The 22,292-nt window shown below is 44.1% G+C and overlaps 1 protein-coding gene across 1 annotated transcript in view; it reads right to left on the bottom strand.

Moving 5' to 3' along the window:
• RELN (reelin) overlaps nucleotides 1-22,292 on the bottom strand; it is a 1,440,257-nt gene that overhangs the window by 315,922 nt on the left and 1,102,043 nt on the right. The window contains exons 31-34 of the mRNA XM_085653954.1: nucleotides 20,656-20,732; nucleotides 11,688-11,846; nucleotides 5,303-5,491; nucleotides 3,991-4,264 (exon numbers count right to left, since the gene is read on the bottom strand). Of these exons, the coding sequence (XP_085510080.1) occupies nucleotides 3,991-4,264; nucleotides 5,303-5,491; nucleotides 11,688-11,846; nucleotides 20,656-20,732 (699 nt within the window). The remainder of the gene's footprint in view (nucleotides 1-3,990; nucleotides 4,265-5,302; nucleotides 5,492-11,687; nucleotides 11,847-20,655; nucleotides 20,733-22,292) is intronic.

The raw sequence follows: 22,292 nt of genomic DNA on the forward strand, positions 1-22,292 counted from the left end.
CCCTCGGCCATCTCTGTCCTTGATTAAATCTATCCGGGTTTTAGCTCTTTTGTCAGCTACCTGGTAAGCAAGTAGCCGCCCGACCTGATCCCCATATTCATATTGGTTCAATCTGTTTTTATTATAGGCAGCTGCAGCCTTCTCTTTGAATTGACGGGTCACAAGCATCCTTGTGTTAATCAATGCAGAGTATATAGCTTCTTTATTTAATCCATTCGACATGATCTCTTGAGCATGGGATAATTCTAGTTTTATTAAAGTATTACCAAGCTCCTTCGCCCCTCTTTGCGTTATTTTATCCGTATGATATATAGATTGTTGCGTGGACTCCTGTATGACAGCTTTCATCGTATCCCATAGAATAAAAGGCTAAGTAGTACCAATATTATATTGAAGAAAATCAGTAAGAACCCCCTGAGTATAAGAGATGATATCTTGATCAGACAGTAAATATTTGGGGAATAAGAAAGGGCGATTACTATTGTCCTCGCCAAAAGACTGTATGTGTACCAATAGCGGATTATGGTCAGACGTTATTCCTGGGCAGACCTCTATATTTGATTTTTCTAAAAGACAACTATTCACAAAGATTAGATCAATTCTAGAGTAATGTTGATGTGGTCTGGAATAGAACATAAAGCCGGGCATCATAGGAAGTAATGCTCACCACAGATCTGTCGGACCGTGAAGCCGAGCCAGTTCAAGAATCGACTTTCGAACCCTGCTCATCCTTGGAAAGGCAAATTGATTTGTTGAATCAATGCAGTAATTTAGAGTGCAATCAAAGTCCCCCATGATTATGATTTCCCCTTGCCAGTCCAAGAGCTACAACATTAATTTATCAAAGAGAGCAGTTTCATCCTGATTTGGCCCATATAACGCGCATAGAACACATTTTCTATTACGAATTTCAAGTTGCAGGATCACCCACCTACCACCTGGGTCAGAAGCTTTTTAAAGTTTTTTACAGACAAAATATTTGTCTTTATGAATGGCTACCTCTCTAATTGAAGCATTTTGTGAAGTACATTCTAATACCTCTAAGCCAAGCTGTTTAAACAGACCCCTATTTTTATACGCCAAATGTGTCTCGTCTAAAACGGCTAGGTGTGGCTTATACATCTTAAGCTCCTCTCTCACCAAGCGTCCTTTAGAGGGTGAATTAAGTCCAGCCTCATTCCAGTTTATACATCTGATTGTACCCATTATGTACATTTTTTAACACTTTGCGCTCCTATTAACTCTCCCCACATAGGGCTTCGGAAATGACGGCAGCTTTTTAAGAAGTTGAATAGAAACACAAGCAGATTACTGTTGTCCATACAGTCTCTGTAAATTATATCTATATTACATTCAAGTTTAGTCTGTACACCCCCTGTTTACACCCCCATAGCAATTGTTTATCACTGCATGACACTTTAGTCAGCTACAGACCTCCCCACCCCAAACCTTGGCAGGTCACCCACCCTCCCACCCCATGTCCTAAAAATGGAATCACCCCCATTAACTAGCTGTTGATTGATGACAGCGTAGGGAAGCAGAATTCGCCAAGACCTCCTGACATTGGCTAATAATATAGTACGTAAACAATAAGGAGAAGTGATAATAGCAAGAAGTCTAAAAGTAATAGAAGGGAAAAAGGAGAGACGAGAAAGAGAAGAAGGGAAAAATATATGTGAAAGAGAAGACAATAATCCCACAGTATTCGTGATAACTCAATGCAAGTTGCGTCACATGTCCAATATCTATTGAATACTATAGAAAACTTTCGTCAATGTCTTATCTAAGGATGTTGTTGTAGTTTGGCAAGAGATGATAGATCTGTGACTGGCTATCTTTAATAACCTTCAACCGGGCACGTTCTTGCAACTAAGCCAATGCACCCAGTGCTTTCCAAGAATTAATAAGTTGCTTCATCCTCCACCTTTTGTCCTCCGTGATTTTACCGTGTGATGATGGAGAAAGAATCCACTAAGACTGGTGTATTAGGCCGGGCTTTAATGGCAATGGCTTGACGTAATAAGAAGTTACCAACATATATAAGTCTTGGTCTCGGTTGGCGTGAGCCGCTCTGATCTGCTTGATTAAAGAATGCTGGTAACCTATGGGCTCCTTGTATTTTGGAGTCCCAATCCCAGTCTGCCAGGTCAGGAATGGCTTTCTGGAAGATTTGTACTATAAATGACCGTGGGTCAGAGCCTTCTCTCCCTTCCGGAATTCCAAATATTCGCAAATTATTCCGTCGTTGGTGGTTTTCTGAATCTTTGATTTTGCCTTGTAAAGCGTTAAGTTGTATATCATGTTCTTGGAGCAACTTGGTGGAATGTGTTACTGCATCTTCGTTATCAGATAATCGTTGTTGCAAGGTTATCATTTTGGTTGCAAGTTCTGAGACTTTATTAGTTACTGCTGGCAATGATTGTTGTGTATTGGCATTATCCGCTCTGAGTTGTGTGTAGTATTCCTGAGCCTCCGATTTTTGCACTGACAGGGCCTACATGACTGAAGCTAAAGTGGGCTCTGATAAATTCATTGGTGTAGATGGAACGCGGGGTAAGTCAAGTAAGTCAGTAGCCACTGTAGCAGAAGCTTCGACCATACCACAATTCCCAGTTGCACTTATTGATTGAGGCAAGCAATCAGTTATAGAAGAGTTTACAGAAGAGGAAAAGGAGATGAGTTGACTGCTAGTGCTAGGCAGAGTTTGAACTATACCAGATAACCTCAAAACAATCTCTCTAACATCTCCCTTTGATGTAATCCATTTTCGCAAGGGACTATCTTGCATGCTTGGTTTACCTTTACTTTTAGTAATTTATTACACATGTTCAGATTGACCTGTGTATGTGTTACCAAAGAGGCTTCCATCTCTTCGATGGTGCTGCATTTTAATCTTGAAAATGACGTGTTGATGTGTCTGTTACTCACCAAGCAACCAAATATGTTGAGGGTGATGTGTCACCATGTAAGACCCACATTACTCCTCTGTAGAATCCTGGACACCTAGCACAGTAGTTCAGTATTCAAAGGTCAGCATTGCACAATATTTGCACACTGATGGATGTACCTTATTTCACAACTGCAGCACACTTGTGCTTATCTAAGTTAGGCCATCAGGTGTACATGAATGCAGTCAATTGACGCTAAGATGCTCGGAAATCTCATTGTTGCCTAGAACTTTGCCAAGATATATACTGTGTTGATTATCTGCAAAGTCTACAGAGGAGGTGTAGAGGTGCAACCATATATGGGTATTAGTAAACCAGACATAGTATATGTTTTGACGAGTCCACAGAGGAGCACCAAGGTTGCAATTGATGGGACTAAGCATTATATATAATACATCAGTTGTTGGTTTGGAGCCATTGACAGGGTCGTTGTTGTGTTAAGTCTACTGTCATCAGCTGACTTATAGTACCAACAGAAATGGCCACAAGAGGGCACCAGATTGCAACCAATGTTTTAAAAAAACAATGTTGTTGTTCCTAGGGGTAAAAGGAGTAACCAAATGGTAAAATGTCATTTTGACTAGTGATTCAAATACCCTTGCACCAGAGCCTCAGTCAGCATACTAACTCCATCTCCGTGTACAGGAAGGACCTCTCTTTCAGTCTTGCATTCACTCTCTGGTCCTTATAGCTCATGGTACAATGGAGCTGTCTCATGTAGCAAGTATCCCACAATCTATATCATGGGACACCTACTCGTGTGCTCCTATAATTATGCGAAAGCCGCCCCTAAGACAAAACTGTAAAATGCAAAACAATTGTTTTAACAGTACGAGTTAGGATTTTTAGCCGCCAGAAATCATTATTTGTTAGCTAACACTGTTTACAGAGCAACAGAGCAGTTATATCTTGGGGGAGTCTACATCTGAATTCGACAAGTGCTTCAAAATATCCAACCTAATACACATTTTTCATATAATTAGATGACCTTAAGTACAATCTGACACTCTGATAGGAAGCCAGTCCAGGAAATCATACATACATGGTGGAGGGTGGAAGGTAGACCGTGACTCTTCTCCAGTTCTGGAACCTTTCTGAGGTGTATACTGAGCTTTCCGTGTAATGCAGACAGCCAATACTAGGGGGCACACACTCCGGCGTCACCTGGTGCCAGTCACGCCCATTGTTAAGAGAATACTGGAGCTGGACGTTGTGGGCGTTACTGAAGGGCTTACTGCAGCCCATGTTCAACTCAAATTGCAGGAAGCTGGAGGCAGACACGTGGAAGTCCCAGGTCTCAGCATAGCGAGGCTTTCCTGATAGGGCAAAGACAAGTTACAATCACCAATCATGAAGCAACAATTGGAGAAGCATTGAGTATGTACACTCCCCTTGTGGAAACAAACACCTGCATAGTGACTTTGTCACAGGTCAAGGACTACATTCTGACCCTGAATAGAAGACATCATTTGTTATCCATTTTGGAAGTAGATTGCTTGAGATTTCAGTGGATCTCAAAGTGAACTGAGAAACTAGGACAGCTGAATGAATGTCTGCTCTTCATAAGCAACAGTTCTTTTATTCAAGACGCTAAGTTAAGTATTCTCGTATACGGAAATGACATTTTCATTGGAGTAATTGTATCCTGCAGTTAAGATTAAACAATTTCGCAGTTTTTGTTCTGCCACAATCATTGTAGGTTCCCTTGATAAATGTGAATGCCAACACTGCTTCCTGCTGAACATTTTCACAATGGGCCACACTGCACAAAATGTGATAATTTGCTATCTGAGGCAAATAGTATTGACAATGAGCAATGCCCAGCTTTCAAGCTTGCACCCAGAGCTCCTCAAATAAAGCTTATGTGATGTGAAGAATCTGTATGGTCTCACGTGTAAAGTGTGAGACACAGCAGATGAGGATTTCTTGAGCATTTACATCTGAGGAGCACACATCCTCGGTGCATACAGGCAGAAAATGTGGCTATCCAAATTGTCACTGGGAAACGCCAACTTTTTAGTTTCAGAGATTTTAACGAAAAGTTCAAACCAATTTCCTAGATTATTGGCAGTGTCACTTTAAAGGTGACTGCCAGACAAGAACAGACATAGTTTAACAGTAGTCGGCAAAACTGACGAGGCACTTCTCTCTGAGTGGTCCTCATCAGTGTGATATTCTTACAGGATGTAATGAGAAAAATCACAAGGAGGGAAATACCATACGCTTAATTGCTAGCAACACAGCCAGTGCTGACATTTTGCCCATAACATATTCCCTTTCATTACCTTGTCAACACATAGACCAACCAGATAACTAAGCAGACCACCTACCAGGATCTATTTCTTGATACATACCTATGTTTTCGCTGAACATCAGAGCTGTGTCCATGGACAGACAGTCAATATCTACTTGGCCCCCTTGAATCCTGTACCAATTAGCTTGCAAATCTCCAGAACCATCAAATTTTTCCTGGAAGCTTGTTTTGGAGCTGTCATTCATCCCTATGAGAACATCATCCAAGGCCCACTGTGCAGAGAGCTTTCCTATAAGAGTAGAGATGGGGACAAATATACAGTTACCAAATCGTATTCTTTTAAATACTATCATGCATGTTTGAATTAATGGAAAGTTTAATAAATCAAAATCACACAGACACAGATCTTTAGGATTGGTGATTCCCTACGTCGTCAATTCTTCTAAAATCTTGTCTATGCAATTTGCAATGCTTTCCACAGGAAAAAACAATGATACTGTAATCTTATTTTATGCTCACTTATGTAAAACTGATATTCAGCTAATAGGTGCAACCTGCTACACATGGGCTCTAATACAGACATGCTTTAATGTCACTGACATATTATGGACAGGCATTAATGTCACTGAAATATGCTGTTAGGATGGTTAACATGTGAAATGTAGACTCTGCTGAACTATGTGATACAGGCTCTGGACAAGGGTAAACCTATTCCATCTCAGTTGGTCATACAATGAAATATAAACTGGCAATGCCTAATTAACTGCCCATGGTGTTATTATCTTAACTCTGCATATAAACAACTTTTACAGGTTGACATGTCTGTTGGGATCCAAAGGTTTTCCCGGAGGACTATTCAAGCTTGAATCCTCCATCTTTTTGGCAGGTTTCATCTAACATCTAGTCTCTTTTTATCCTTCTAAAAATGCTAACATCTCCCGTATCACAATATTTTCTCCTAAACCCCACTTATGTAGGTTCAATGTCAGATTCTTAATAAGCTCTGCATATATATTTTTATCATCCTCTGATGAAGTATAAATGATTTTACAGGAGACAAAATGGAAAAATATTAATCTAACTAACCAATTCACTAAGCTGAATAACACATGTCCCTCTGCTTTGTAAAGGAGGTTGAGGAAAGAATCAGGCTTTACTGGGGACACTCAGTTTTAAGTAGATACTGAATATTCAGTGGATACATATCAGTAAGTAGCCCACTGTCTTTGGTTAACAAATTGCTAGATTTATGTGTCCTACAGAATATCTTACTCACAAATCTACACCATGAAATACCCAGCACTTCACACTCTCAAGATACCTCCTAAAATCCACATTGTAGGAATATGCCTTTTTGTGTGGTCTCCCTGAGTGTTTTAATTTTAGGGACAGATTTATTACTGGCATATTTAGACTCTGAATGCTGGGAGACTGCTAAACACCTCTTAGTGCATCTTTTCTGACCCATACAAAGAGGAAAGTTGATCAGATAAACCCAATTAAGATATTTGACTTAGTGGTAAGGTCATAGTGACAACGCACAAAACCTGTGCAAGTTTTTTAAGTTGAATATGGTATGTGGGCTGTAGTGCAACTTTGTATTATTCACATGAGAAACTTTGAAATATGACAACTCGACTACCCCAGCACCCATGTACTGCTGTAGGCCAAACTGCAACAAGCACCTGTCAGAACAATCCCTTCAGAGATGTTTAAAGACTCAATATTAGGACAGATGGTGCAGAGTTGCGAAGTGTCCAGCATGGGCATGTTGTCAGGGTTGGACTGGGGTCCTCCAACAACCACTGGTTGATTACCACTTTGTTTTGGTGCTTCCCAACTCCCGAAAATCAGAACACTGCCTGAAATTTAGAGAAACTATGGAGAAGAGAACTTCTTTCTTGTCTAAGGAAGACGATACCAATGGTCCTACTTCCTCATGAACTCAAACATCTAGAGGTTAGTTTCAAAGGGGAAGGAAAGCTGGCCTTCTGATGCCCAACGGGAAATCAAAGGTAAAAGGGCATCTAGGAAGATGAACCAGTTAACCCTTTCGGAGAGAGTGGTTGAGCTTGACTTCCTGCTCCTTTGCCTAGGTATCACAGAAGCTACTTCTGAAAATGTGAGAACTTTAGGTATGACCAGGAAGACGTTATCCAATTATTTTGGGAATTTGAGACTGGATCTTAGACTGTGACTCTGATGCAGAGGAAGAGAAGACTGTCTTCTCATTTAATTAGTGCCCTGGGCCCCCCAACTCAAAGTTGTCCTAAGAGTTTGGGAATATTGGGAGAACCAGGACAAACCTTTTTTGTACAAGTCAGGAAAGTGTGACATTTAATGTTTTAGCTGCCCATTTGCTTTCAGCCACATTTGGAAACATAGGCATTTGTTGCTGCAGTCAGGTATGACTGTCCTTTTGAACAGAGGGCATTTACCAAAATTGAACTATATTTAACACCATCTTCTGGAATGTTTTCTTTGGTTTGTTTCAGTGCTAAAACTACTGCTGCCACATAGTCAATTTTGAAAAGCAGTCTTATAGGATTTTTTTATATTCAATTGTATTGGCATTTTGTATAACGAGGTGAACAAGGTAACAATTGTATCACTGTGACATGTAAGACATTTCATTACAGTTGCAAATATTATCCCCCCATCTGGTTGGTATAAAAAAGGCAGTCTCATAGGATTATGCAGACTTTGTAAAATCTTCATACTCTTCTATGGTCACTTTTTGTCTTTTGTTAAAAATTCCTGACCCCCTTTACTGATTTTTGTCATTTAGTGCTGTTTAAGTCGTTACATTACATTTTCCTTGTTTTACTAAATCTGCTTTTGAATTGTAACTGTTTAGTTTCATGCCTTTTATGTTGTTGTGGTGGTACTAAAATTCTCTACATGCATGTTTTACTTTGTTCTACAGCTACCAAATGTAAACCCAGGATTTCTCAATAAAGCCTATTTCTACTTAAGCATTAGACTACTTACATTTGTTGAGCTTTATCCACTGCCTATTACTCTACTTAATATTCCAGTGTCTCACGTACATACACCATTGTAATCCACTCCAAGAGGGGAATCCAGTCAAGGGTTCAGAAACGTTCTGAAAACTAGAAGTTCACAACCAATCTGTATGATTAGTCATCAGAAGAGCAGTGAGGGGAGTTTCAACTTGGTTGCTCATTGACTAATGAGGTTAGTTCCCTCGTCTTCTTCTTGGGCCCTTTGTTGATGGTGGAATCGTTTCTTACCAGTTTGGTTATGTTTTTCAGTTGTATATAGCACACACTTGATCTGAGTGCATGACATTCCTTTACTAGAGAACCAGATGAAATTACATATTATTTTAGGCGCGGGGAGATTAAGATTTGTATCCAGAATCACAGGATGTTGAACGGAGGACTGGATTCGAACCCTGATCTCCAGTTGCAGTCAGAAGTTCTAGCCACCAGGCCACAGCTCTTCCCCTTACTTTGACTAAGGAATTCGAGAATCTTTGAGTCTGCTTATGATTGACCACTTCTGTTTCTAAATCATTCTGTGTAAGTGTTTGGGTGTTTGTTGTTCAAATAGTGAATTCATCCTGAGTCATTGTGCCTGAGTTCCCTGGCAGCTGGTGTCCTTGAAGGTACCTGCTTTTGCTGTTTCTTACCAAGGTGGGTCGTTCCTATAATCTTGCCTCGACTGCTTCCCTTGCAGCAAGGATGGTTTCTAACGTCTGCCAGAAACGTTCATGAGAGCCTTCAGATTAACACGATTCCTTTGGGAATTCTTGTAAATACCATCTCAGTTTGAACTGGAGCAAACCTCAAGTTCCTTGACTTCTGTTGTTTCCTGTGTCACTGTGAGGTGTATCTGTGTTTGCTATCCTCTTCAGTTGTTTCGTGATGTACTAAAATACAGGTACCTTTTGTGTAATCCCTGTACTTCAGAAGAGACAAGTAAATACCTTTGCTCATCCCAATGCACTTATCTGTTATAGTTTTATCAATGTTTAGCTCTCTTTTAAGGTCATGCTTTTCAGGCACCAGGAGAATTATCTTTTGCCTCACTTGAAGTTAGCTACATTCATACCTGCCTTGTGTTACCTGAAAGTATAAATCTGCAGTAGTCAAGCACCGGTTGTATTCATACGGCCCAATAATTCTTGTTTTCTTTGCATCTGCATGATGCTCTGTGGGCCAATTGCTTCATATCTCCAGATGCTAGTCTAGCCACACCTCTGATTCTACACACCTTTCCTCCAGAGTGTCTTACATTTTCCTGTATACTTTGGACAACCATGAGGTGATTGGCGGTGATGCCATCCTTAATTTGTGAAAAAGTACTGGGTATATTGCTCTTTCCAGTGTGACTGAGCACCAAAATATGCTTTTCCAGTAGTCATTGCTTTTGTGGGCTTTATAACTCTGAAAACCACTATATTCCTAATGGAACAAAGCAGGTTTCATGGGGTTTCTTTTGGAAAAGTAATAGTTGTTTGTAGGTGGACATGCCTGGATGAATGGTAGAATGTTACTCAGTTTTCACTGTGAAAATATCCCATACCTCCAACTTAATCACTGTTTTTACACACAACTGGTTGGAAGCTCTCCGAGCGATTCTAAGATTTTGCTGTGGCCCTACTTTCTTGAACACCCACACGCGCACACACACAATGTGCAGGCTTATTTACAATTCAGCATATATGTGATTTTTGATGTAAAATGTGCTGTCATTTAATCGCTGCACATTTTCACATAAAAAAACATTTACAGAAAACAGGCAAATCTGCTTTTCTTATTTGGCATTACCGCAGTCGTGGGGCATGGGTGATGCAGTAAAACCACACCATATCACAGGAAAATCTTTGACTTTTACCACTACAAAGTATTGATTCTGTGGGTGAAGACAAGCACAGGCAAGGCTGGGTAAAGCACAGCGGTAGCACAGCCACCCTCTATGTCACTTTCCAGGATGGGGTCAGTTAGAGCGGTAAAAAGTCAATTTGCCTCGCACACATGCTTGCTACTTTTGACCTCCCATAGTAGGTCAGGCAATGCAGAGCGCCCTGATTTTATTAGACCTATGAGCGGCGTTCGATACGGTCAACCAAACTCGGCTGCTGGATCGAATAACGGACCTGGGCATTCACGGGCCGGCACACCAGTGGCTAGAATCCTCCCTGTCAGAGCACTCCCAGAGGATCCAGTTGGGGGAGCAGGTATCAGACAAAGGCACCCTCACCTGCGGCGTCCGTCAGTGCTCCGCCTTATCCCCGCTCCTCTTCAACATTTACATACAGCCTTTGGTGACAGCTCTAGCCGACATGGATTGCCGAGTTTTCAACTATGCGGACGACACCCAACTCATCCTCCGGATTGACAACTCCACCCATGCCACCCATGCCCAGGACAGCCAACCCTGACAAAACGGAAGTCCTTGTCATCCCCACAAAAGACAGCCCCTGGAGCGATCGCTTCTGGCCCCAGGAGCCGGGTGCCACCCCTACACCAGTATCTACCGTGAAGAGCATGGACATAAAGATTGACTCCGAGCTCTCCATGGCCAACCAAGTCACCACAGTGGTCGGAACTTGTATAGGGCTCATGAGACAGCTACGGAAACGTGTCCTCCTTTCAACTGCCTCTCTACAAGTGATTGTATCGGCCACAATTGTCTCTAGACTAGACTACGGCAATGCCTTATATATCGGCCTTCCCCAGAAAAGTATTAATAAATTGCAGGTGGTACTGAACAACGCAGCCAGGCTGATCTTTAGGCTGCCAAGACGATCCCACGCCTCCCCTCTGCTGTGCAAACTGCACTGGCTTCCTATCAAGCAAAGAGCAAAATGTAAGGGTCCATGCGTTGCCCATAAAACAATTTGCGGCAAAGCCCCAGCCTACATTAAAGAACGTCTGAAGAACTATGTTCCGGGTACACATTGCGGTCTTCTGAGGCCTGCCGCCTGGCCGCTCCAGGGTGAAATACCGCATCTAAAGGGGGCAGAGCCTTCTCTGTCTTGCACCCACATTTATTGAACCAACTGCCCGATTACACGTGCAAGGCACTCCTCCCCTTCAGGAAACAGCTCAAAACGATCATGTTCAGGGAGGCCTTAGATACTTTTCAACTTACTTCCCTGTGCGGCCATGCATCCGTCTACGACCTTTGGCAACTCTCTCAAAAGCGCTTAGAGACCTGCCGGTGATTAGCGCTATACCAAAATCATTTAACATAACAGAACAATGCACAAAAACAGTCCTTCTGAAGGACAGGTGGGTGGGCAGGCATGTTGTGGTGTTCCCATTTGGTATGTTTCCCTTTCGAAATAAACCACTGTGTTCTGAAAACCCAAGAAACTTCTTCTGTTTGTCCAAGGGACTGCACCCCAAAGCAAAGGATTACTGCATGTGGTTTCCGGCTACATGTTCTACCATCTCTGCGCCTCAACAGGACACTTCTGGGTGGAAAAAGCAAAGCCCCAGTGATTGCCTTACCGTGCAGTGGCTGCCACCATCTGAAGGCGGTGGCCGAGGTCTTGGCGTCGCGAGGAAGTTCTATCGAAACGATCTGGGGCTCAGAGAAAGACATGAAGTCCAGTTCCCTCAACAGGTTCCAGCTGATGCCGTTGTCGTTTGAAAACTGAACAATGACTCCTGTGTATCAATTATGACAAATTTAGCAATACATCCATGAACTGAAAAGAGGAACAACAAACAACTGTAATACAAACAGAGATGGTGGTGCGATTTCATGCTTCAAAGAGAAGAGCTCATAATAGATTTTACTTCTTTCCAGAGTGGGTGGTATATTAAGGTATAATTTAAAGCTGTGGTATAATGTATAGCCTGCCAGTATTATAGTGTCGTAGCACTGTGGGGTGCACCAGCATGCAGTTCCTGGCTTTCCATTAGAGACCAAGTCATCCTGTGGTAGTGAGTTCTGTGTATTATGTTCAGGTACGTCTCTGGTTTGGTGTTGACGCCATGTTGAAAGAGCTGTGTGTGTGGTTATGTAGTTAGAGAGGCCTGCTGGATGGCATTTCCTAACTGCTTACACATCTCTTAAACAATCAAACTGCTGTTTGCCCATGGGAAAATAGGGGTACAAAAGGGGGTGGTGATGGACGGAGCATCAGAACCAATCAAACACTCACACCCAGTCAACAGATCTGGGTTTGATCCATCACCGTTCTTTAGCCCACTCTGCCACCCCAGTTCAGACATGGCCATATGCAAATCAGTCTGATCCTGTGCCTCATGGGAACAGTCCAGCCTGAACTGCCAAGCCATGCCTTCCCTGGACCGGAAACAAGCTTCCTAGGACCGGTTTCTGGCATTTCAGCTGTCTTCAGCCAGGCTTGCTTGAATCCAGTGGCAAAGTGAGCAAGGGACTCACGTCTGAGCATACCCTGCCAACTTATGGCGAACAAAGCGGTACAAAAGGGGGTGGTGATGGACGGAGCATCAGAACCAATCAAACACTCACACCCAGTCAACAGATCTGGGTTTGATCCATCACCGTTCTTTAGCCCACTCTGCCACCCCAGTTCAGACATGGCCATATGCAAATCAGTCTGATCCTGTGCCTCATGGGAACAGTCCAGCCTGAACTGCCAAGCCATGCCTTCCCTGGACCGGAAACAAGCTTCCTAGGACCGGTTTCTGGCATTTCAGCCGTCTTCAGCCAGGCTTGCTTGAATCCAGTGGCAAAGTGAGCAAGGGACTCACGTCTGAGCATACCCTGCCAACTTATGGCGAACAAAGCGGTACAAAAGGGGGTGGTGATGGACGGAGCATCAGAACCAATCAAACACTCACACCCAGTCAACAGATCTGGGTTTGATCCATCACCGTTCTTTAGCCCACTCTGCCACCCCAGTTCAGACATGGCCATATGCAAATCAGTCTGATCCTGTGCCTCATGGGAACAGTCCAGCCTGAACTGCCAAGCCATGCCTTCCCTGGACCGGAAACAAGCTTCCTAGGACCGGTTTCTGGCATTTCAGCCGTCTTCAGCCAGGCTTGCTTGAATCCAGTGGCAAAGTGAGCAAGGGACTCAAGTCTGAGCATACCCTGCCAACTTATGGCGAACAAAGCGGTACAAAAGGGGGTGGTGATGGACGGAGCATCAGAACCAATCAAACACTCACACCCAGTCAACAGATCTGGGTTTGATCCATCACCGTTCTTTAGCCCACTCTGCCACCCCAGTTCAGACATGGCCATATGCAAATCAGTCTGATCCTGTGCCTCATGGGAACAGTCCAGCCTGAACTGCCAAGCCATGCCTTCCCTGGACCGGAAACAAGCTTCCTAGGACCGGTTTCTGGCATTTCAGCCGTCTTCAGCCAGGCTTGCTTGAATCCAGTGGCAAAGTGAGCAAGGGACTCACGTCTGAGCATACCCTGCCAACTTATGGCGAACAAAGCGGTACAAAAGGGGGTGGTGATGGACGGAGCATCAGAACCAATCAAACACTCACACCCAGTCAACAGATCTGGGTTTGATCCATCACCGTTCTTTAGCCCACTCTGCCACCCCAGTTCAGACATGGCCATATGCAAATCAGTCTGATCCTGTGCCTCATGGGAACAGTCCAGCCTGAACTGCCAAGCCATGCCTTCCCTGGACCGGAAACAAGCTTCCTAGGACCGGTTTCTGGCATTTCAGCCGTCTTCAGCCAGGCTTGCTTGAATCCAGTGGCAAAGTGAGCAAGGGACTCACGTCTGAGCATACCCTGCCAACTTATGGCGAACAAAGCGGTACAAAAGGGGGTGGTGATGGACGGAGCATCAGAACCAATCAAACACTCACACCCAGTCAACAGATCTGGGTTTGATCCATCACCGTTCTTTAGCCCACTCTGCCACCCCAGTTCAGACATGGCCATATGCAAATCAGTCTGATCCTGTGCCTCATGGGAACAGTCCAGCCTGAACTGCCAAGCCATGCCTTCCCTGGACCGGAAACAAGCTTCCTAGGACCGGTTTCTGGCATTTCAGCCGTCTTCAGCCAGGCTTGCTTGAATCCAGTGGCAAAGTGAGCAAGGGACTCACGTCTGAGCATACCCTGCCAACTTATGGCGAACAAAGCGGTACAAAAGGGGGTGGTGATGGACGGAGCATCAGAACCAATCAAACACTCACACCCAGTCAACAGATCTGGGTTTGATCCATCACCGTCCTTTAGCCCACTCTGCCACCCCAGTTCAGACATGGCCATATGCAAATCAGTCTGATCCTGTGCCTCATGGGAACAGTCCAGCCTGAACTGCCAAGCCATGCCTTCCCTGGACCGGAAACAAGCTTCCTAGGACCGGTTTCTGGCATTTCAGCCGTCTTCAGCCAGGCTTGCTTGAATCCAGTGGCAAAGTGAGCAAGGGACTCACGTCTGAGCATACCCTGCCAACTTATGGCGAACAAAGCGGTACAAAAGGGGGTGGTGATGGACGGAGCATCAGAACCAATCAAACACTCACACCCAGTCAACAGATCTGGGTTTGATCCATCACCGTTCTTTAGCCCACTCTGCCACCCCAGTTCAGACATGGCCATATGCAAATCAGTCTGATCCTGTGCCTCATGGGAACAGTCCAGCCTGAACTGCCAAGCCATGCCTTCCCTGGACCGGAAACAAGCTTCCTAGGACCGGTTTCTGGCATTTCAGCCGTCTTCAGCCAGGCTTGCTTGAATCCAGTGGCAAAGTGAGCAAGGGACTCACGTCTGAGCATACCCTGCCAACTTATGGCGAACAAAGCGGTACAAAAGGGGGTGGTGATGGACGGAGCATCAGAACCAATCAAACACTCACACCCAGTCAACAGATCTGGGTTTGATCCATCACCGTTCTTTAGCCCACTCTGCCACCCCAGTTCAGACATGGCCATATGCAAATCAGTCTGATCCTGTGCCTCATGGGAACAGTCCAGCCTGAACTGCCAAGCCATGCCTTCCCTGGACCGGAAACAAGCTTCCTAGGACCGGTTTCTGGCATTTCAGCCGTCTTCAGCCAGGCTTGCTTGAATCCAGTGGCAAAGTGAGCAAGGGACTCACGTCTGAGCATACCCTGCCAACTTATGGCGAACAAAGCGGTACAAAAGGGGGTGGTGATGGACGGAGCATCAGAACCAATCAAACACTCACACCCAGTCAACAGATCTGGGTTTGATCCATCACCGTTCTTTAGCCCACTCTGCCACCCCAGTTCAGACATGGCCATATGCAAATCAGTCTGATCCTGTGCCTCATGGGAACAGTCCAGCCTGAACTGCCAAGCCATGCCTTCCCTGGACCGGAAACAAGCTTCCTAGGACCGGTTTCTGGCATTTCAGCCGTCTTCAGCCAGGCTTGCTTGAATCCAGTGGCAAAGTGAGCAAGGGACTCACGTCTGAGCATACCCTGCCAACTTATGGCGAACAAAGCGGTACAAAAGGGGGTGGTGATGGACGGAGCATCAGAACCAATCAAACACTCACACCCAGTCAACAGATCTGGGTTTGATCCATCACCGTTCTTTAGCCCACTCTGCCACCCCAGTTCAGACATGGCCATATGCAAATCAGTCTGATCCTGTGCCTCATGGGAACAGTCCAGCCTGAACTGCCAAGCCATGCCTTCCCTGGACCGGAAACAAGCTTCCTAGGACCGGTTTCTGGCATTTCAGCCGTCTTCAGCCAGGCTTGCTTGAATCCAGTGGCAAAGTGAGCAAGGGACTCACGTCTGAGCATACCCTGCCAACTTGTGGCGAACAAAGCGGTACAAAAGGGGGTGGTGATGGACGGAGCATCAGAACCAATCAAACACTCACACCCAGTCAACAGATCTGGGTTTGATCCATCACCGTTCTTTAGCCCACTCTGCCACCCCAGTTCAGACATGGCCATATGCAAATCAGTCTGATCCTGTGCCTCATGGGAACAGTCCAGCCTGAACTGCCAAGCCATGCCTTCCCTGGACCGGAAACAAGCTTCCTAGGACCGGTTTCTGGCATTTCAGCCGTCTTCAGCCAGGCTTGCTTGAATCCAGTGGCAAAGTGAGCAAGGGACTCACGTCTGAGCATACCCTGCCAACTTATGGCGAACAAAGCGGTACAAAAGGGGGTGGTGATGGACGGAGCATCAGAACCAATCAAACACTCACACCCAGTCAACAGATCTGGGTTTGATCCATCACCGTTCTTTAGCCCACTCTGCCACCCCAGTTCAGACATGGCCATATGCAAATCAGTCTGATCCTGTGCCTCATGGGAACAGTCCAGCCTGAACTGCCAAGCCATGCCTTCCCTGGACCGGAAACAAGCTTCCTAGGACCGGTTTCTGGCATTTCAGCCGTCTTCAGCCAGGCTTGCTTGAATCCAGTGGCAAAGTGAGCAAGGGACTCACGTCTGAGCATACCCTGCCAACTTATGGCGAACAAATCGGTACAAAAGGGGGTGGTGATGGACGGAGCATCAGAACCAATCAAACACTCACACCCAGTCAACAGATCTGGGTTTGATCCATCACCGTTCTTTAGCCCACTCTGCCACCCCAGTTCAGACATGGCCATATGCCATGGGAAAATAGGGCCACATGTATCAAGCTATTTTGTGTTCGCAAACAGGCCGAATCAGCCTGTTTGCGAACGCAAAAAAGATTTTTCCAATGTACCAACCTCAATTTTGCAATTCGGTAACCTGTTATCGAATCGCAAAATGGGTTTGTGATTTGGTATTTGGAAAGGGTGTGTTTAGGGAGTCCCTTCCAGATACCCAATTGCAACAGTATGTATGAATGTTTTGTAGCCTACCAGTTGCAAACATTCCCAGTTAACCATCAGATTAAATCTGATGGTTACCCATTCGCAAATGGGAAGGGGCCCCCAAGGGACCCCTTTCCCTTTGTGAATGGTGGCTAAAACAGTTTTTAAGAGCAGGCAGTGATCCCATGGACCACTGCCTGCTCTTAAAAAATAAAAATAAAACTTTTCATTTTTTTCTTTTAACCGCAAACCACTTTCCTCTATGGAAAACAGGCAGCACAAAAAAAAAAAAGATTGCTTTATTTAAAAGCAACCATGAACATGGTGGTCTGCTGACCCCAGCAGGCCACCATCCCCGTGTTTTTAGCATTCCTAATGGGTCGCAAATTGCGACCTACCTCATTAATATTAATGAGGTAGGTCGATTTGCCACCCCCTAGGAATCGCTAAGTGAAACTCATGGAGTTTCATACATTAGGAATAGCGATCACCTAATTGTGATTCACAGAAAATCGCAATTAGGTATTCGCAGTTCCTAATATTGATACATGTGGCCCAAAGTCTTAACCAACTATCGGGCATACCGGTGCTGTGCTGCGGGATGTATGTAGGATCTTTTGGCTGATGAATACTCTTTAATATACGTCTGTGCCATTTTATCACTGCTGAATTAATTTAGTTGATGTGTAAGGTTGTTTGATCTATTTAAGTATAAAAAAAGAAGTCACAAGAGATAAAATAGAAAACAGAAGAAAAGGCGGTAGGGATGTCTTGGATTATGATGTCATTCTAAGAAACAAAGGATACATGAATTACAATACCACAATTTCAAAACAGTTCAACTATATTGGGAGTTTTTCCCAATTCAATATTCGAAATAAAGAGACTAGAGTACTTAACTATTACAACTAATTCTCAATTTTCAGGAAATTATTCGATTTTCAAATAACTTTTATTGTTTTTTTTTTTAACCTTTGAAGTGCCAGTTGAACTAAATCTCCACTTTTTTTTGAGGTTTCGAACAAATTTGCTTGAGATCCCTTTGATGTTAGCATCGCATAGGCTCAAAATGGTGGTCTTTTAATATGTTTTATTTTGCCCAACTAAAAAACCAAGAGTTTCCGGCTCTCTTGCAGTGTGTAAGCCTATGTTTTCATGCACCAATATATGATTAACAATAGCAAAATGTGTCATCCTGACACAGGCTATGATTATACCACCTGTGCACCAGTATTTGTGAGGTATCCCTCTCTGGGGAAACCACTGGCATTTGAACATTTCTGAACTTTGCCGGGAATAGCTTAAACATCTCCTTATTACTTCTCCTCAATACTTTTTCAATAATATGAAAATCTGCAGCACCCTTATACAATGTCATCTATAGCTAAAACGGAGGCTGCGCCTTCCTACTGAATGCAGAACAAAGTAAAAAAGGCATTTTCTTATTACGTCATGCCAGTCTGCTCTTTGCAACCCTTCATTTGCACATATCAAGTTGACAATGGACATCACAAGTCGAATAACAAGGAAGTGTAGCTCAAGCCATGAAAACCACACAGCGCAACCAAACAAGGCATATATTCCTCAAAAAGTATAGAACAGCTCACAGGCTTGTGTTTCATGCGGCATCAACAGCTCTCGATTGCTCTACATACTACAGAGCATTAATAGGTACGAAAGGTACTTATCTCTTACCATTTTGGAAAGCCTTCTGCAAACAGCGCAATTTCGACTTGTGAAAATAAAACCACGAGCATTACAATTTTCAACTTAGATGCAGTAGCTTTGCAAGGGTGTGAGTTTCATCACCTTTGCTGCACTACAAACCCAGGGGTGTCTGCCTGAGGCAGCACACATTGACTCTGATTTTGATGAATTGACGTTTTGCAGGTGGTGCTCGTCTGGACCCTTGAAGCTGGCTCTGTGGTGGCTCCTGGCAGCCGACAGCAAGCCTGGATGTACTAAAGTCAGCGTCAAGCTGAGCTCCGCAAGAAGAACAGTCACAGACCATTGTCAGTTGTCGCCGGGTCTTGTTCTCCAGCACACCTATACCTGATGCATTACTGAGGGGCGCACAACTCAAACATCATCGTTCAATTTCGAGACATCTTCTGGAGACTTGATGGAGTGCCTATGACAGCAGGTGCGCCCACCAAGACTGTAGGAAGAGACTCCCCGAGCTGCAAATGTTTGTGTTGTATGGTCAGCTTGAGTCTAACCTGCAAGGTCCAGGTGAGAGCGAGAGACACACAGCACGCACGTGACACAAGATGGAAGGGTTCGACCTCCTGTTCATTCAAAGTAAGCCTCTGCACACTGGGGGTTCCACTGAATCCAAATGTGATGGTTAATAGGGACAGGGCAGTTACTCAAGGCTCCAAGCTCCAGCATACATTTGATTTCAGCTACTGCTTCACATCTAATGAATTTATTCCATTAAGCAAGTCCCAGTCCACGATAATTCACATATATTATTGTTACCAAATATTGATATATTGATTGGTGCTTTTGTCTCAGTGAGTGTGTTTAAGGTTGACATCGCAACAAGGAAAAATAATCATGAGCCCTGACAAATCCACCGAACAGAGATTTGGCGAAAAAATAACGCTCATTAGACATTAAGTCTGATGTATATGAGAGAGAAAAGCATTTAACAATTGATATATGACTAATTAGTGCCCCAAAAGCAGTCCGTGCAGTGATGTTCTCTTCTTATAATATATATAGAATGGTAATTAACCAATTCTCCCTATGAAAGCCAGTGAGAGGAAACGGAAGGCTTGAAGAAATCCATTAATCAAGAAAGTGGTTGAGAAAAATGAGGGGGGAGAGAATTCAGCAAGGACTGCTTTTGGGGCACTAATTAGTCATATATAAATTGTTAAATGCTTTTCTCTCTCTAATGAGCGTTATATTTTCGCCAAATCTCTGTTCACAGCCTTGATAAAGTTACGCACATTAACGAAACACGTGTCGGATGTCTTGGACTGCTTCCCCAACGGGGTTGTTTTTGGCTGCCTCCCAACCACCATCTTTTGGAAGGTTCTAGGACTAGGACCTCCATTTTGGCTTATATATTTGTTCACAGTGTCCTAGTAAAGAATACATCAATGCAATATTCAAACTATGCATTCAAATCATATATGATGTGCTCTCAATTGTTTGAAATTACATATATTGTGCTTTAAATTGTACACAGCTTTCTCAAAGAAGAAAGAACTTTTGATTAAATAATATTAAATCATACAACTAATGTTCTTTTCTGATGTTCTTTTCCTTCCAAATGATGCATGTATCATTTATGTTCTCCTACTTATGAGATACTAAAAACAATTACTGACGTAGGACCTCTTGAATAGGTTCTTTGTGCAAATGCAATTCATTTTACTACAAAACTAAATTCTATTTTTAATAAAACACTAGAGTGTCGAGGTACATTTGTTTGTTAACATATGCAATAACAGGTTTTCTAGAAATACCTGTTTATCTAACATCCTTGGTAGTGTGATGTTTCTGTTACCTTGATGGGCACCTTAATCTCGTTGAATGATATACCAAAAATAATAAAAACTATGTGAATTACAGAATTTGATGTGCGACTGTCGAAACCACCACTACCATTGTAGGATATTGTAAAATCCACCGAACACATCGGTATGTTACTCACGCAGCAGCAAACCCCACAAAGAGACAGAGTCAACTGGTCCAGGGAAAGATCCTTTTACCTTCATTCCTCGTCCTCGGTCTGTTGCAGGAAGGACCATTGTTCTTGCTTCCAATCTGTATGAAGAACTGAACCAGCCTGGAACAGACACACATCGGGTTACAACATGTTAAAGACCAGTTTATCTCACAACAAAGATATCCTACTGACAAACAGTATGTTCAATCCATCCCTTTCAGCTTACGCTTAACATGGCATTATGTGAGGCGCTGTGGCTCTCGCTGGAAGGGTGCAACATACGTAATTTCCTATGATCTACGTGGACATGAATCTATGGGGCTGATTGTCTCAGTGTTGGTGATTGGAAAATCCCATTTGTACGTGGGATAGTTCTTATAAACAGTGCCCTAAAACCACATTCATAAATCCTAATAGCACATAACCGGGTAATGCAGCAGAGGGAATCTTTTGAGTGCCGGGTTGTTGTCTTGCCTCACTAATAGTTGTGCTAGTTGTGTTTCGTGCTCGCAATATACCACGTTTGGATATGTGTATTATTGTAGCATCATGTCTGCACAGCTGTTCCTTTTTGTATAAGCTCTACAGGATGGCATCAACAACCCCAGCTTACTGTTCACACTGACATCGGCCTGGCATGCGCCCATCTTGAGCGCGGTGGGTGCTGCGGACACGAGATGGAGAACCAGCCCAGAAATCATTTATGACGGCCTGGACGGTGCAGCCAGATATTATTTTTCAAGTAAGCAGAACCAGAGCAGCGCCAAGCCCTGCGCCCACTGTAATTGGCGGCGTGTGCAGGTGGAGGGCGCACAGTCCTCTGCAGGTGCAGGCGCGGAGGTGGTCCATGCTCTGCCAAGGCATCTGGCACTCATTTTAGAACACAATTACATTTTTGTTTGATTGTTGCTACTGGGGTGCCAGTTGGACTCTTCTCATTGAACATTGGCTGGATAGCGCCATCGTACATTTGAGCGAGGGATCGCTCACCACTGCGGCACTGTGTCGCGCATCCCCGAGAAGAACAAGGATTGAAAGGGCACTTAGAACTTTTAGGTGAAAAATATATATTTAACTTCATAATCCTCCCATCTTCCTTACATTCTAACAGTGGCGTGCATGACAATGACTTTTCCTGCCATGAACTCTCAGGAACATTGATGGTTTTGAAGTGTCTCTCCGGGCACTGGATAGAGCTCTGCATTATGCATCAAAACCCAGCTTGTACCACCTCATGCAACGCAATGTGTCAGGAACATTTTGCTAACGTTTTGGCTGTACATTACTTTCTAACCCAGGCCACTATCCTGATCTGCGGGGCGTGTTATTATTCTTATATGACACCCATGTTCATCATCTGTTGCATGATGTTGGTGTGATGCGGTCTCAGCAGAGGGTTCCCTTACCCAGCCATGGATTTCTTGTTGGTGCTATGCTATCGCGTGGTCCATGTGGTGTTGCATGGCCCTGCAAGTTGAGTATAGTCTGCCTCATTAATACAAGTGAACCGTCACAAAAAAAAGCTGCTCCTCCCTTGGTGTGGCTTATTTGACATACAAGCCTCGCTCACAGTCTTTTGCTGCCCCTCCATCAGACTGAAAATCCCTCCCAGCTCTGGAAGATGCTAGAGGCGCTGCCCCCTATGCAAGGACTGCACGACTCGTCCAGAGAGCACGATGG

This window comes from Triturus cristatus, chromosome 4_1 (assembly GCF_964204655.1).
Source record: "Triturus cristatus chromosome 4_1, aTriCri1.1, whole genome shotgun sequence".
Taxonomy (NCBI): Eukaryota; Metazoa; Chordata; class Amphibia; order Caudata; family Salamandridae; genus Triturus; species Triturus cristatus.